This window comes from Vulpes lagopus, chromosome 12 (assembly GCF_018345385.1).
Source record: "Vulpes lagopus strain Blue_001 chromosome 12, ASM1834538v1, whole genome shotgun sequence".
NCBI lineage: Eukaryota > Metazoa > Chordata > Mammalia > Carnivora > Canidae > Vulpes > Vulpes lagopus.
Window position 1 is genome coordinate 84,623,197 of NC_054835.1, and position 16,246 is coordinate 84,639,442.

Below are 16,246 nucleotides of genomic sequence, written 5' to 3' on the forward strand. Positions count from 1 at the left end.
AAGGAAAGACTATCTGTGTTCCAAAAGGAAGAAGTATGCAAGTAAATACTGAAGAACTTCACATTGGGAGTTTCACTTTTATCCCCATACATCTTTTGCAAAACTGACCACAGTGCCTTGTATCTTGCATGAGCCTAGTAAATGTCTTTTAATTTAATATCTCTGAGTCCCTCAATTCTTGCCCATAACCTGAATCGTAGGTTATACCCCACCCACCCTATGGTAGATAGCCAGGAAAGGTCACAGTGTGGTCTCTGTGATAGGGCCATGGAAGCAACATGTGCTGCCTTCAGAAGCCTCCCAGTTGAGATACCAACCATACTGGATCCTGACTGACAAATAGGATCCTACCAACCCAAATCTTCTATTTGTACATTCATTTCCCTTATTGCATTCAGAGTTAGAGAGCAACAGAGCCTTACCCCTCTAGATCCCTGGCCACACTTCATTCCCACCTCATACACGCTCAGTAAATGATCAATGACAACACTGAAACAGACGGAAAAAGAAAGGAAGGAATTCAATTCGTGCTGAAACGCCCTTCTGTTTAGAGAGATAACTAACAGTAAGTGGAGTCAGTAACAAAAACTCAACTCAGGGACGCCTGGGTGGCTCAGCAGTTGAGCCTTTGCCTTCAGCTCAGGACATGATCCTGGAGTCCTGAGATCGGGTCCCACATCGGGCTCAGGTCCCACGTCGGGCTCCCTGCATGGAGCCTGCTTCTCCCCCTGCCTGTATCTTTGCTTCTCTCTCTGTGTCTCTCATGAATAAATAAATAAAATCTTAAAAAAACTCAAAATGGCTTCATTAAAAGGCAAATCATTCAACCTGTAAAAGACTGATGAGTAGATAAGGTAAAACCAGACGCTGCAGTTCAAAAAATTTCTTTAGTAATTAGTCTCACTCGATATCAGGCTGCTTTTCTCTGTGCTCACTTGCAGAAGCTCCCCTCAAGTACTAACAAAGTTTTAAGTTTCTGTTCTAGTAGGTACAACCCCACAGGAAACAAGGACTTGTTTTTCCAACCATTTCCTGATAAAAAAGATTCCAGGAAATTTTTCTGACTTGGCTAGGCTTACTTAGGTCACTTGCCCACAGGAATGTACCCAACAGAACAGGGGTGGGGGTTAGACCCAGCCTGGAAGGGGTGACCAATCAGCCCACTCAGGGGAGTCATTAGACCACTCCTGAGCTTTGGGGCAGCATCACCCTATGGGAACTGCCAGATTGGAAGGGAGAAGAGACGGTCCCAAAAGAAAAGCAGGATTCTATAACCAGAAGGAGGAAGCTCAAGCCAGCTAGAAATGGCCAATGCATTAGAGACTGGATCAGGTTTACGACGTTAACATTGGACAAAATGCTCTGGATTGAAGAAGTGGGTTTTAACGTCACATTCAGACATCTTCATTCTTCTCCCCTCAGCGCCATTCTTTTTTTTTTTTTTTTAAGATTTTTTATTTATTTAGTCATGAGAGACACACACATAGAGAGAGAGAGAGGCAGAGACAGGCAGAGGGAGAAGCAGGCTCCATGCAGGGAGCCTGATGTGGGACTTGATCCCAGGACTCTAGGGTCATGCCCTGGGCTGAAGGCAAGCTCTAAACTGCTGAGCCACCCAGGCATCCCAGCATCAGTCATTCTATCAGAAGTAGTAATTGCAACAAAATAGAGGTGACAGTTGTGATGTCATACTTTCTCCGAGGCCAGAGTGGGGACAGCAGCACTCTACCACCCCATTCCTTTGGCCCCATCATCTCAGGAGGCAGCACCAGGTCTGGGTTGCAAAGGCAGATTAGATAATGTCAATCAGATCTGCAAGATGTAGTAAATATGGTAGCTCACAATGGGACTTAGTCACCAATGTTTTTATTTTAGGGATGCTCTATTCTTTTAAGATTGGTGATTGCATTAAAGTTTGGGCATAGAAACCTGTCATTCAGCTCAAAATGAATAATTAGCTGGGGAGGACACTTGCAAAAACATCAAATTGGATTATTTTTTAGGTTTTAGAGCACCATTGCTCTTTAAATTGTCTGAAAAAAACAAATATGGGACTGTTAGGGATTGAATTAGGAGAATTGATATATTCAGGTAGAAAGACCCTTTCTTTTGTACTTCATTTTGTAAGCAACTGATGCTTATCAAGAAAGTCTTAGATGTAAAATGATGGACAGTTCTGTAAATATGAGGCTGCTTCTTGGCCTTGGCCACTAGTATATATTTTTTGATGCTCTATTCATTCACCCTTCTTATTTGCTTATGCCAATACTTTGGACTGGATCTGGAAAGCATTAGAACAATATTTCTCTGGGTTTTTTTTTTTTTTAACTTTAAAGAGAATAAAATTCTGGATAGCCTCCTGCTAATGCTGGAGGCAAAATATTTCCATATTAAAATATGATAAAGTACCCAAACTGCATCAAGCAGAAAACTGTGATCCTTATTTCAGCAAATGAGAGCTAAAATGCCCAGTTCCCTTCTGGGAAGCTCTGAGTAGAGTGTTCATCCCACTGACCTGATTTGGGAAGCATAAATCCATTGATGTGGAAAATCAGAGAGATAGATAAATGTAGATTTTATTGAATTTAAGTATAGCTTATTCATTCCACAAAAGAAACTTCTCACCAGTGAAATAAAACACTGGAGACTTCTGAGCAGTTAGCTATTTTTAAGCCTTAGGAAAGGTGAAGTTGAACTATTTAGCCATGAGAATAGCAAACATTTAAACCAACTAAAACTCCTTTTTCCTCTTCCGGGGACGGCGTCCATAGGCGTTCAGAATGGTTCAGCGTTTGACATACCGTCGTAGGCTGTCCTACAATACAGCCTCTAACAAAACTAGGCTGTCCCGAACTCCTGGCAATAGAATCGTTTACCTTTATACCAAGAAGGTTGGGAAAGCACCAAAGTCTGCATGTGGCGTGTGTCCTGGCCGACTTCGAGGAGTTCGTGCGGTGAGACCTAAAGTCCTTATGAGATTGTCTAAAACGAAAAAACATGTCAGCAGGGCCTATGGTGGTTCCATGTGTGCTAAGTGTGTTCGTGACAGGATCAAGCGTGCTTTCCTTATTGAGGAGCAGAAAATCGTTGTGAAAGTGTTGAAGGCACAAGCACAGAGTCAGAAAGCTAAATAAAAAAATGAGGATTTTTTTTGAGTAATAAAAATCAAAAAGCTTGAAAAAAAATAATAAAAAATAAACCAACTAAAACAAAACAAATCTGCTCTCCTGGTTATCTAATACTTGTCTTTTTTTTTTTTTTTTTTTTTTTTTAAGATGCAGTGGCTAACGCAGCACTGGCTTGAGCTCAAATTGTGAATTTTGTTAACTATAAGACCTCGGCAAATTACCTGAGCCAAAGGCAAATGCTTAGCAGATGGAGCCACCCAGGTGCCTCTGAAAAAGTCTTCATAACAATCTCTTAGTGTTTTCTGTCCTTCATAATTTATCTATAATAAGCAGATACACAACTAAAATCAGAAATATAAAATCATATTTTTAAAATATAAAGAATAGTTATTATAATTCTGAGCTACTAATTATCTTAAAACCCCCACAAAACCCCCACAGTATTTTCAATTGCGAATCCTAGAAAAATGAGGATAACAACACTAGACACAAATTCTCAAAGATTGCTAAGTTACTAATATTTTATAAATATGTTAGGTCATCTTTCATTTCCTACTTCTTTTAAAAAAATTAGATTTCTTGTGGTTTTTTCTGCAGGATTGGTGATCACTGAAAAAAATGTAAAGACAAATCTTTATTTGTAATTTAGCCATTCGTAATGTTTTCTAATAAGATGGATCATCTTTATTTTTATTCTCATTTTTTGTTGAAATTACTGAAATTAGAATTATGAGATTACTGAACAATTAAAATTATGGGACAAACTAGCCCCCAAAAAATTCATTTTGAGTTTTCTCTTAAGGATAAAGAATAGTACAAAAATCATATATTGATTGAAGGAGGTGTTTTTCTTTTTTAAATTTTATTTCTCTTTGTACAGGGATTTTTTATCTCCAAGTGAGTTTCAGTTTAGTAGTGTCAAAAAAAGCAATTTCTATTTCATTTATTTAAGAAATGATTTAAAGCATATCGTATGTACTGGTGTTTTGTAAACGTCATCACAACCTGTTGAGGCGGATGCTACTTTTAATCTCCATTTTACAGGTGAGAAACGGAAGCAAAGGGAAGTTAAATGTCTGATACCTGTGGTGGGCACAAGGGCACTTCCTACCGTGGCAGCGCGGAACATGGAACCAAGTGGGGCTCCGCGCCCCTGTGCGCCTCCGAGCGTCTCCTCCCTCTGATCTCTCTCCCGCCCTACACACCGGTGCGGTGCGCGACCCCAGTGGCCTCGGACCTGCATCCAGGATCACACCTAAGTCCTCTGAAACCCACGTGTAACCCAACAGAAAACATGAAAACTAAGGGTGAAAAATGAGCTACTGAATGACAACGGCTGGAGTCCCAGCTTGAAATGTCTTATCAGAAATCAGTAAAAAACAAAATATGACTGCGGTTGTCTAGAGAGGATATCGAATCACGGGAGACAGGAAAGTCCACCGATGAAATGAGATTCCTGAGCATAAAACAAGGATTCGTGGTCTAGCACTTAAATATTCCACCTCTTTTTGCTATTTAGGGGAGCAAAGATGCTGCTCGCACTAGGCATCGGCTCCTGGTTCCTCTGAGCAGTTTTGTGCTTGGACAAAAGCAGCAGCTGCGGACCGCGGGGGCCCGAGGCGGCTTCCCCTCCCGCAGCAGCTCTGACCTGAGCTCTAATCCCCTTGCCTCGCGGACTAATCCGGGCTGTCTACACCGAAAAAGTGATATTCATAGATTACATGGATTTCCAGCTCTGGAAGTTCCAGAATTGCGTAGAGGAAGGGAGGTTTGTAAGGTCAAGGCGCTCTGCCTTGAACACTGAGCTCAAGTCTGGGCGCGCTCATCCCCTCACCCCTTCAGGATATGACACAAAGTCTGATTTATTTGTGATTGTAAAGTGCCAGGAACAAGGCGCACATTCCTTTTTTTTTTTTTAATTTTTATTTATTTATGATAGTCACACAGAGAGGGGGGGGGGGCAGAGACACAGGCAGAGGGAGAAGCAGGCTCCATGCACCAGGAGCCCGATGTGGGATTCGATCCCGGGTCTCCAGGATCGCGCCCTGGGCCAAAGGCAGGCGCCAAGCCGCTGCGCCCCCCGGGATCCCCGTTCCTATGTCTACTGTGAGATGACAAAGGTGTTTGAACAGAGTCTGCTCGTGCGAACCTAAGCAAAGTCATCAAAGCAGAAGACGTTCATGCGCTAAGTGACAGACAGACACCGTGTCACCCCTCCCCGGGCCTCACCCCCCAGGCCGGGTAACTCACTTCCAGGAAGCCTGACCCTGGCGCGTGGCGCGGACGCAGGCAGGGCCCCCCCCCCCCACCCCCCGGGACTCAGGAGGGAGGAGACGGCCCCGCGCGCCAGGGCCCGGCGGGAGGCCCGGGGCGGGGGCGGGGGTGGGGGTGGCCGGGCGGGCCCTGCCCTGCCCCTTCCGGACCCGGGAATCCCCCGTCCCCCGCCGGCCGCCGATAAAAGGGCTTCCCCGGCTCCCGGAGCCCCAGAGGCCGCTCCGCCCGCCCCTCCGAGCCGAGCCCCATGGCCCCCGCCGCGCCCCGCGCCCCCCGCGCCCCCCGCGCCCCCCGGCTCCTCGGCGCCGCGCGGCTGCTCCTGCTCCTGCTCCTGCTCCTGGGCCCCGCAGGCACCGCAGGTGAGACTCCGCGCCCCGGGGCCACGGGCGGGCCGCGGGCCGGTGGGCGCCCCCCGGGCCAGCGCGCCCACCCAGCTGCTCTCCCGTCCCCGCAGGGGCGCCGGTGGTCGCCGAGCTGCGCTGCCAGTGCTTGCAGACCCTGCAGGGCATCCACCTCAAGAACATCCGCAGCGTCCAGGTGACGCCCTCGGGCCCCCACTGCGCCCAGACCGAGGTCGTGTAAGTGATGCCGCCCCCCCCAGCCCCCAGCCCCCAGCCCCCAGCCCCGCCGCCTGCCCACGCGCATCCTGCCCACGCGCATCCTGCCCTCCCTCCGCAGAGCCGCTCTCAAGGACGGACGCGAGGTGTGTCTCAACCCCGAGGCCCCGCTGGTCAAGAGAATGATCCAGAAGATCCTGAGCAAGTGAGTCGTGCCTTCCGTCCACACCTGGGACCAGCGTTGTTGGTCCCAGACACCTGCAGGGTATTTGTAAACCCAGGGTGTAGCTGAAGGACTGGAAATCCGGGACTTTGCAGTGAATCCCTGCCCTTAACATGATCTTCTTATTTCTATAACTCCAGCGAGAGCATTGAATCTTTTCAAGTCTCAATAATATAGAATAGTAAAAATAGCCATTTCGAGGTGTCTGCTGTGAGGTTTAAGTGACGACCCGAATGTTCCCTTTAGTGACCTGACAAGCTGGCTCTTTGAAGCTAGGAATATAGCTGTGATCATAAGCCCTTAATAGGCCCTTAATTCCTAATTAAACAGCATCCGGGACCCTGGCATTTTCTGCCACAAAAGACAGGGATGTAGATAGTGACTGCGAGGCACAGACTCTGCAGCTCATGTATCAAGCCCTATTAACGCAATCATTTTCTCATCGCAGGGACAGCGCACACTGAGCTAGAGACTGCGGCAGCCTATGGCTTAACTGCAGCAGCCTGAGTGCAAGGGAAGCAAAAGAAGAGAAACAAAAACCTCCTGAGACCACCTGGATTGTTTAATGCCGTTTGGTTATTTCCTATGAGTATTCATTATTTTTTGACATATGTATTTATTTATTTATTTATTTATTTATTTTCTCAAAGCTAACACATATTAATGTCCTAGCTCGTGGATTTTGCTGATGTGCTATGCTATTATTTCTAAAAGGTCTTTTTGATGTTGCATCAAAGTTGGTTCGGTTTTGTTATTTAGTTTGTAGATGATAAGTCTTAAATATTCTTCGTTAAGTTCTGGGGGAGTGGTGGTGGGGGTAACCATGCCATATCGTGATTCACCATGATAAAGGCTGGAGATAGTGTGGGATCCAAGCAAATATATCACTGTTAAGGTTGTGGAATGTATGCATCTGTCTTTGTACTGTTGAGAACAAAGCCAGTTGTTATTTATTGAGAGAGTTTCACAGTTATGTGGTCAACATTTCTGATGTTGAAGCTTTAAAAACTCCAATGTTTTAAATATCCCTTGGACATTTTATGTCTTCCTTGTAAGGCATAATGCCTTGTTTCGTGTTAATTATACGGTGTTTCTCTATATCTTGGAATAGAGATGTTCAAATATTTATTGATGTATTTTTACAAAGAGCATGAAAATAAAAGCTTTTTACAAAAGTTCCTTGCTTCGTTTTTTTCTTCTTGATCTGCTGTTCCTCCTGAATACCCAAGCACTGTCAATTTAGGACAGATTGTAGGTCACATCCACCTCGAGACTGCCACTAGTGGACACTTCTTAGTACCACTCCTGTTCATGAAGGCCTATCTGATGCTTTTTCCAGGTCCTTGCAGTCCCCCATCTTGAGAATCTGTTTTACATAAAATTCCCATTTTGTTTCAGCATAACCAACCATTATTCAATGGTAGCTCTTTAAAATTTTGCGAATGTTTATACATATCTTAAAAAGAGATCTTATTTAAATTTTCTTCTTAAATGGTTTTTCAATTATACATTATTTTCCCTCTTAATGATGCTAGGAGCTAAACTGTAAATTGCATTCTTCTTTAGAACTCAAACAACTGTGTAATGGGAAAAAGTGAGCTGGTAAGTGTTTCATCTAAAGGTCTAAATGTGAAGGTCTTTGTTTTCTTATCTTCATGGCAAGATAACAATCACCAAGTGTAAGGCTGTTCAGGTGCTTCACAAGTCTGGTGATGGTTTAAATGGTTCTAAATCTGCAAACTTTAAATGGTCCCAGGACACATCTGGAATACATCCAGGTTTCACAATAGAAACAAAGGCATATCCTGATGTGGAAAGATCTGAGGCATCTGGAAGAGAATGTGTTCTAAATTTGAAAGGGAAGAGACTTTGTGTACCTGTGGGGAAGGCCAGATATAGTGTGGGCTTGTCTCTGATTCAGGACCTGTTCCTGGGCACGTGTATAGCTTTTAGCAGGAGGAAAGGGGTGGCACATGCCCACCCTTGTTAAGTAGCTGGGTAACTATGGACAAGAAACAGCTATTTTGAGCCTCTGTGTCCTCCCCTGAAAATTAAGTCTCTTCCTAAATTCAGTGATACATGCTCAGAACAAATGAGATAAGACAGAACAGCAATCTTTAAGTTGTATAGAGGTAAACACATGCAAACCATTCTGGAAGCTCCAGACATGCCAGCATGACACCTTCCTTATCCCCCAGTAGAGAGCAATATATTTTAGGCTGTGGGAATTGAAACTCTTTGGATTTCTCAGTGTTCTTATTTCTCAGTGTCCTTGCCTCTTCACAGATCATGAGTATCAAATCTGACATTTGTCTAGTTAATTGCTCTAATCCTAACAGTAAAATTTTTCTAATATCCTGAAAGAGGACCCAGTGGTTTACATCCAGGTGTCAGGATAACCTGGGGGTGCTGGGGAGACTAGAATGCTATCTCTCTGGGTATTTACATGTCAAAAGAGATAAAGCCATAGAATTTAGATATATCCATGGGCCTTACCAGAGGAGATTAGGGGCAATCTGACCCTTGGAAAGATTTACTTACACCACAAGAGGTTAGAGTTGGGATTTAGGCTTACTGCTTTTTGAAGGAGACCCTTTTAGGAGGGCAATAGAACAAAGTCTTCCTTCCCCTTTATAAGCAGAACTGCTTGTTTTCCTCCCAGTAACCATCCCCACACCTTTGAAGTGGGACAACTGATCTGGGTCTCATCACATTACCCCAGGCATCAGGCCACAGGCAAGCGAAAGTGACACTCATTCACTGGGAGGTAATTACTAAGAAATCTGTCTGATGCATTCAGGATAAAATTTTAAAGTATGAATATTAAATTTCCACATAGGCCATGTTAACTTGGTCAATGAAAAGAAAGATGAAGAAGTTTCGACTGGTTCATATGTTGATTGAGAACAGTGGCTGTGAAGAATTAGACTGGTCTGGGGACGCCTGGGTGGCTCAGTGGTTGAGTGTCTGCCTTTGGCTCAGGTCATGATCTCAGGGTCCCGAGATCGAGTCTGTATCAGGCTCCCTCTGCCTGAAGGGAGCTTGCTTCTCCCTCTGCCTATGTCCCTGCCTCTCTGCCTGTGTCTCTAATGAATAAATGAATAAAACTTTAAAAAAAAGAATTAGACTGGTTTCACAGTGGCTTTCTAGTCCTAACACTTTCTATGTAGATTCACGGTCAAAATTCTTGATTCATGGAAATCCCATATCTCCTTTCATAAAAGGTGTACGAGAATAGAATCTCCTCTTTGTAGTTGTTACTAGAATGGAGCATTAAAATTCAAGTAAGTTGCTAAGCAGTGCTGAAGAGATGACAGTGGCTCCTGAATTCTGGAGAGGAGGGGGAGCAATCTGGCTGAAAGTGGGAGCACCAGTGTTCTGTTGCTGTTGTAACAAATGATCCCAACTTCAGCAGCTTAAAACAAACACAAACTTATTCTCTTACAGTCCTGGAGGTTAGAAGACCTAAGTTAGTTCAATCAGGCAAAAGTCAGAAGTCAGGCTTCAGTACTGGTTCCTTCTGAAAACCGCAGGAGAGAGGATCCATTGATTTGATCCTTCCAACTTCCAGAGGCCATCAGTCTTCCGAAGCTCATGACCATCCTCCTGCAACTTCCCAGCCATCAGCATAGGCTTTTCAATCTCTTTCTTCCTGTCCTTCTGACTTCTCTCACATCCCTTTTATAAGAATCTTTGTGATTCTTCCAGGCCTAGTCAGGATTCTCCAGGGTACTCCAGAATAATCTTCCCATTGTAAGATCCTTAATGTAATCATATCAACAAAGTTTATTTTACAATGAAGGTAAAGGCTATCGACAAATTGCATAGGCTCTGGGGAGAGGGGGTGGACATCTTCCAGGAACCATTAGGCAGCCTTCCACAAGAGGCTTGAATTTCAGTGTTCAAAGCACTTTTCATGAGGCTAACACAACACACATATTGTAGAAGAGAAGTTGGAAGTTGTGGGAGAAGCCAAAATGGTGCCAACACTGGCTAATGTTCAATAAATGCAGCTACTGTTAATGTTCCTAAGGTTAACAAAAGGAAATTTAAGTCATTTCTCCAGACTGCTACTACTGGAAAGCTTCGAAGTGAACCAAAATATATTTATCACGTAACTGGAAGGAAGACATGAATGACTGGAAGAGCAAGAGGAGGGTCTCCATCTGCATTAAGCATTGGTCCTCTGGCTTGCTCTTGAGAGACTACACAATTTCTGAACATGAGCAACTCTGTTTGGAAGCTACATTTTCTTTTCTCATGAACTTTCCAACTGGACAAAAGTAACTTTTAAACTGGGCCAGTCAAGAGTGATTGTTTTGCAAGCAGTTGCTCTCAAAACCAACAGGGCAGTTGGCAGGCAGCCCATAAAACTGCCAGTACATACTTTGTGAGAGCAGAGTAGTTAATTAGTGCATACCACAAGTGGCCTCATTAGACAACACCAACATATGAGTTGATCAAAGTGTAAACAAAGGTGGCTCAATCTAGAAGTACCAGTCATGACTTATTTTTCCTCCTCCTCCCTAATTCAAGTCCTGTGGCTACCCTCTCTTCTTCCTCTCATAAAAACTGCCCTCTCACCTCTGGTGTGACACTTTTCTGGTTTTATTGGAAACTGTGCTCCTAGAATTGCAATTCTGAAACTTCAAATAAAGGCCTTTGTTTTTCAGTTTCATCTCCTTTTCTCTCGGCTGACACTCTCATAGATACGAAAGCTTTCTTGGAGCAAACAGAAAAGGCAAAAGAGGGTATCACATTAAATTGTCTACATGAAGTTGAGATTTGGAGTATGAGACAGCCTTCCATTGGGAATACCAAGGTATGAAGTGGAGGAAAGAGTAATTGGGAGGATGGTCACACGATGAGGGCAGGAAAGATGTTCTTTCTTCAGATCAGTCTTAGAACAGTGAGATGCAGTATGACCATTGACTTTGAGAAGCCATCAGGAAACAGTGATGGCAGCAGTGCCTGAGGTTTCCTGGGGAAAAGAAGCCAGAGCAAAAGAAGAGGAATGATGGATGATCCCACTCTGTGAACATGATTCCTTACTTGAGAGTTCTGAGTTATCTCTAGAGACTTCCAGAAACGGACAGGCTGTGAGACATAAGAGGGATGGCAGTAGGGCAATAACCAATACGGGGTAATGTTTTCTCTGCTGGAACAGAGAAATTATAAGAGGAGAGTCCTGCTTTATCTAAAGTTTTCCATAGGGGGTCCCTGGGTGGCTCGGTGGTTTAGTGCCTGCCTTGGGCCCAGGGCGTGGGCCTGAGGTCCCAGGATCAGGTCCCCGGATCAGGTCCCGTGTCGGGCTCCCTGCGTGGATCCTGCTTCTCCCTCTGCCTGTGTCTCTGCCTCTGTGTGTTTGTCTCTCTCATGAGTGAATAGATAGAATCTATTAAAAATAAATAAATAGAATAAAGTTTTCCATAAACCAGAGCCTGAGGCACAAGTCTTCTTGCTAGCACTGTATTAAGTTCTCTAGCTCACATCTGGAACCGTATCTTCACCTGTGCATGTGGTATTCCCAGGGAAACATTTTATCCTCTGCCTTCAAAGCGACAGAGACAGGTGACTGAGATTGTACCTTTTACTTTTAGCAGTCCTTTGAAAAGAAAATGAGGCTGGCCTGGGCAGTCGTGAACAAATCAAATGGACCCGGACCTGTAGCAGCCAATTAGAACTCAGAATTCTGCTCTTTGGGCCACAAGACACACACAATGACACAGACTGCCTAACTCAGCTCCCTCAGAGCTATCTAAGTACAAAACAAGAAGGAGAACCAAGGTTTTTGAATATTAGTCCAATTCGCACGACTGTCAAAGAGGCCTGTGGGTTGACTGTGACGCTAGCATCCTCTGTGAACACATGGTAAAGCCACCATTTCCCTTGGCTTCTCCAGATTCCCCTTAGACCCTTCTCCATGAGCCACTGCAGTGTGGGGTGAAGAAAAGTTATGGGCCTTGTGGCTACACACACTTGAAAGAAAAAACAATCTCTTCCTCTTCTCGTGACCTTGCCAAATTACTTACCTCATCTGAGTTTCAATGTCCTCATTGGCAAAATAAAAACAATCCTTGCAGCATCATTGTAAGGTTTCAGGATAATACACTAAAATTGTGTACAGTAGTACTGGCATAAGACAATTCTCAACAGGGGCACCTGGGTTGAGCATCTGCCTTCGGCTCAGGTTGTGATCCTGGAATTGAGTTCCACATTGGGCTCCCCGCAGAGAGCCTGCTTCTCCCTCTGCCTGTGTCCCCGCCTCTCTCTGTATGTCTCTCATGAATAAATAAATAAAATATTTTTTAAAAAACTCTTAAAAAATCCATATAAACAAATGGTTGTTACTATTAGTACAGTATATGGTTCCTGTGTCAGAAATACATAATTATTTCTGAGGAGTGAAAAGGATGATGCAGTTCAAAATGGACTATTTGATGTGACTTAGAAACTTGTATAGCCCTCACCGCAGCTTGAAGACCATGGTAAAATGTGAGAATTTGATCATCTTAGAATATTAAGGGTCTAGAATTCACTGCAAATGAAATGTACTATTAATCTGGCATTGGGTCAAAGTTCTCAAGTTAGAGATCCATATTTGAAAGTAAAGGTCCCTGAAAACCTAACCATGATGACTTTGACAAATTCCATAATAATTCATTTTAATTCCATTAAATCCTGAACTGTAATTTCATGTTAGAAACTCCTTTTATTTTGATTCCCCACATATTTTTTATCTTATGTTTGTACATGTATTTTCTTATCACGGTGACTACAAAATGCTCGTAACCCACAATATAATCACCATTAGTTCAACATAGAGAATTGAGACTCATGATTATATCTTAGTGTTTCTGATTCATTGAGGTTGCTTTTCATTTGGCGTAAAGTCCAAGAAGCCAGTAATCAGTTGAAAGTTATAAATTCATTCCATCTTATTTTATATTGAGATTTTTCCCTAATAAGCCAACCCTGTCAAAAGCTGTGCCTCTTGGAGCATGATTATGAGTACAATATTTATCAGCCTTTTTTCAGTATCCTGAGCTTTTATTTGTCTTTGTAGACACAACTCAATGACACTTTTCCTATAAAAACAAATGAGATATTCTGATTATTGAGGTTATGTGTATAGTGGCATTGTATCAATAACTGAATTATTTAAAGGGTTTGATTTATTGATGCAGAAAATGTGTTAAATAACACATTTAAATAACACATGTGTGGCCACATAACCAAGGCCATTTAACAAAACAATGAGTAGAATTTGATCTAATATGCCACTGTCAGTAATTCAGTTTTGAGAACTTTGTTGTTTTTGTTTTGTTTTTTAAAGGATTTTATTTATTTATTCATGACAGACACACAGAGAGAGGCAGAGACACAGGCAGAGGGAGAAGCAGGCTCCCTGTGGAGAGCCCGATGTGGGACTGACTCTGGGATCACGCCCTGAGCCAAAGGCAGACACCCAACTGCTGAGCCACCCTGGCGTCCCAGTTTTGAGAACTTTAAAGCTAAACACACTGCTCTTGACAAGACAAGAATTTTTAATTTATCAACTGATGGTAGATTCCATTAAGACCTTAAATATTATTGGGCAAATAGGCAAAGGCAAAGATACGTTAAAGTATATTCACTTCGTGCTTTGTGTAAACATGATTTTTAAAAAGATGCACAGACTTTCTCATGACGATATTCTCTAAATCATCATTAACTGAAAATGGCATTGGATCTGCTAAACAACAAAATTCAACTGAATAAATCTGAGGATCTGATTGGCTTCATTAAATGATTAATGAGTTAGGTAGAATTCCATCTAGCAGGTAGAGGGTAGCTCCACTGAGCCAAGCAACAAAAAAGGTTCTAACAACAACAACAAAAAATTATTTATTTATTTATTTATTTTAGAGAAAGGAAGAGAGCCTTCAACATGCAAGGGCACACCGGGAGAGAAGCAGCAGGGGGAGGGAATGGGAGAGAATCCCAGGTACACTGTCCCGAGTGCAGAACCCAACTCAGAGCTCAAACTCACAACCCTGAGATCTTGACCTGAGCCAGCTGAACAGAAGAATCCAAAGTTCCATCTACTGAGCCACCCAGGTGCCCCCAACAAAAAAGGTTGTTAAAGGTAGAGAGGCGGCATTTTAAAAATAAATAAATAAAAGGAAGGAAGAGAAAGGAAGGACTGTATTAGCAAGAAATGCATTGTTAAGACAAAGCAGTCCTCCTAAGGAAAATGGAAGGGGTCTATCAGTAAATTTCCTAGTATTGACCAGGAGATTCCATTTTGAATGGCTAAAGTTTGCAATCTTTGAGGAGTACAATTGAAATTGCAGTTAGATAAGGTAGTAAGTCTTGGTTTACTGACTTGGGGCTTTAATCCAAGGGATGTCTTGTAGGGGTTTTCTAAATTTCTTTTGTTTTTTTTTCATGCTTTTTGTTTTATAGATCTTTCAAGGTTGCATAGTTCCATTCCCAAAAAGTAATAAAGCAAAAAGTTTATACCTCTGTTAACAAATGTATTACATTTCTTGCTCCCCATCCCTTCCAAATAAACAAACTAGAAAAATAGATTATACTTCCTTATTGACTTATAACTAATAAATACCCCTTTGAGAATCTTCTCCTTTCATTCTTCAACAGGGAAAGGGAAAGCAATAAAAATTAATCTCCAGATTGCGGTGCATAAAGAACATTATAATGCTGAATCTACCCAGGTCTGAAATCAAACTTTTTATATTTTTTCCCTTTTATCCACTGGAAAGTTTCATAAAAAAGAAACTATATCTAAAGAGAATTTTTTTTTTTTTGCTTTAAGCAAAACAAAAACTGAAGTATCTACAATTAAACCACACATACATGCAGATTGTCAAGAAGTCTAAGTAGACGCAGAATAAAATCTATTTAATTACCTTGAAATACGGACTACGATGGTTTGTACTTCTCTTATTAAGGATGATAGTAGTCATAAGACTGAAAGTCAATCTCGGACGTTTATTTTAATGTTGGGTTGCAGATTATTTTATAATAATCTTTATAATAAAAAATAAATTATTTTATTTATATAATATATTTATAATATTAATAATATATATTATTATATTTATATAATAAAAATAAATTATTTTATTCGTAAGGTCTCACAATTAATTACCATATTAATAAATTTTTAGAATGAGGGACGCCTGGGGGCTCAGTGGTTGAGCATCTGCCTTCCGCCCAGGGCGTGATCCGGAGTCCTGGGATCAAGTCCCACATCTCCCACATCTCACTTCCCCGTGGGGAGCCTGCTTCTCCCTCTGCCTATGTCTCTGCCTCTCTCTCTGTCTCTCATGAATAAATAAATAAGATATTTTAAAAAAAGATTATCCCTGATATAGTTGACTTTATGCTTATATTGGTTATCTTGATGAAACTGTAGGAGCCAAGGGCAGGCTGTCCCAAAATGTGCAATGTCCCAATTGCACATTGATTGTTTAAGTAAAAACTACTTAGGAAACAGCTTATGTAAGGACATTCAGACTCCCCTCTGTCCCCCTGAAAGCAGAGACAAAATCTCCCACGTGAAAGGTACTCACCCTGCATCAGGAAGTGAGGACATATCCTCATCACCAGAGATGGGAAACTAGGGGCAGAGAAGGCTGTATACACCTCCTCAACTTCATCAAATAATGCTATTTTCCAAAGGGTTGTACAGACTTAGTCCACCTACAATCAATTTCTGAATGTTCCTCTTCCTCCCCCTATTGGCCAACACTTGTATTCGGCCGACTTTTTGAATTGTTGACTAATGTAAAATGATTATCTTACTGTCGTTTTATATGCCTTTCCCTTATCACAAATGAGATCGAATATCTTTTTGCATAATTACAAGTGCATTTGAATATCTTTTTGCATAATTATAAGTGTATTTGACCCTATGTGAAGTGTTTTTTGCTCATTTGTTCTATTTTGCTACTTCATAAAAGTTTTTAAAAACATGTTTTGTGTACTGCTGCTCTTCTTTAGAAGTGTCTTAGCTCTTCATTCAAATATATCTTAGAATCAACTTGTCAGTATGGGAA

At 42.2% G+C, this 16,246-nt stretch overlaps 2 protein-coding genes across 2 annotated transcripts; both read left to right on the forward strand.

The window, feature by feature from the left end:
* Nucleotides 1-2,746: 2,746 nt before the first annotated feature.
* On the forward strand, nucleotides 2,747-3,173 carry LOC121473484 (60S ribosomal protein L34). The gene has a single exon (XM_041725905.1). The coding sequence runs from the start codon at nucleotides 2,781-2,783 to the stop codon at nucleotides 3,132-3,134; it is 354 nt and encodes a 117-aa protein (XP_041581839.1). The 5' UTR covers nucleotides 2,747-2,780; the 3' UTR covers nucleotides 3,135-3,173.
* Nucleotides 3,174-5,600: 2,427 nt separating this feature from the next.
* On the forward strand, nucleotides 5,601-7,351 carry LOC121473470 (growth-regulated protein homolog gamma-like). Its single transcript, XM_041725884.1, has 4 exons — nucleotides 5,601-5,761; nucleotides 5,857-5,980; nucleotides 6,081-6,164; nucleotides 6,631-7,351. The coding sequence occupies exons 1-4, from the start codon at nucleotides 5,650-5,652 to the stop codon at nucleotides 6,644-6,646; spliced, it is 336 nt and encodes a 111-aa protein (XP_041581818.1). The 5' UTR covers nucleotides 5,601-5,649; the 3' UTR covers nucleotides 6,647-7,351.
* The last annotated feature ends 8,895 nt before the right edge of the window (nucleotides 7,352-16,246 follow it).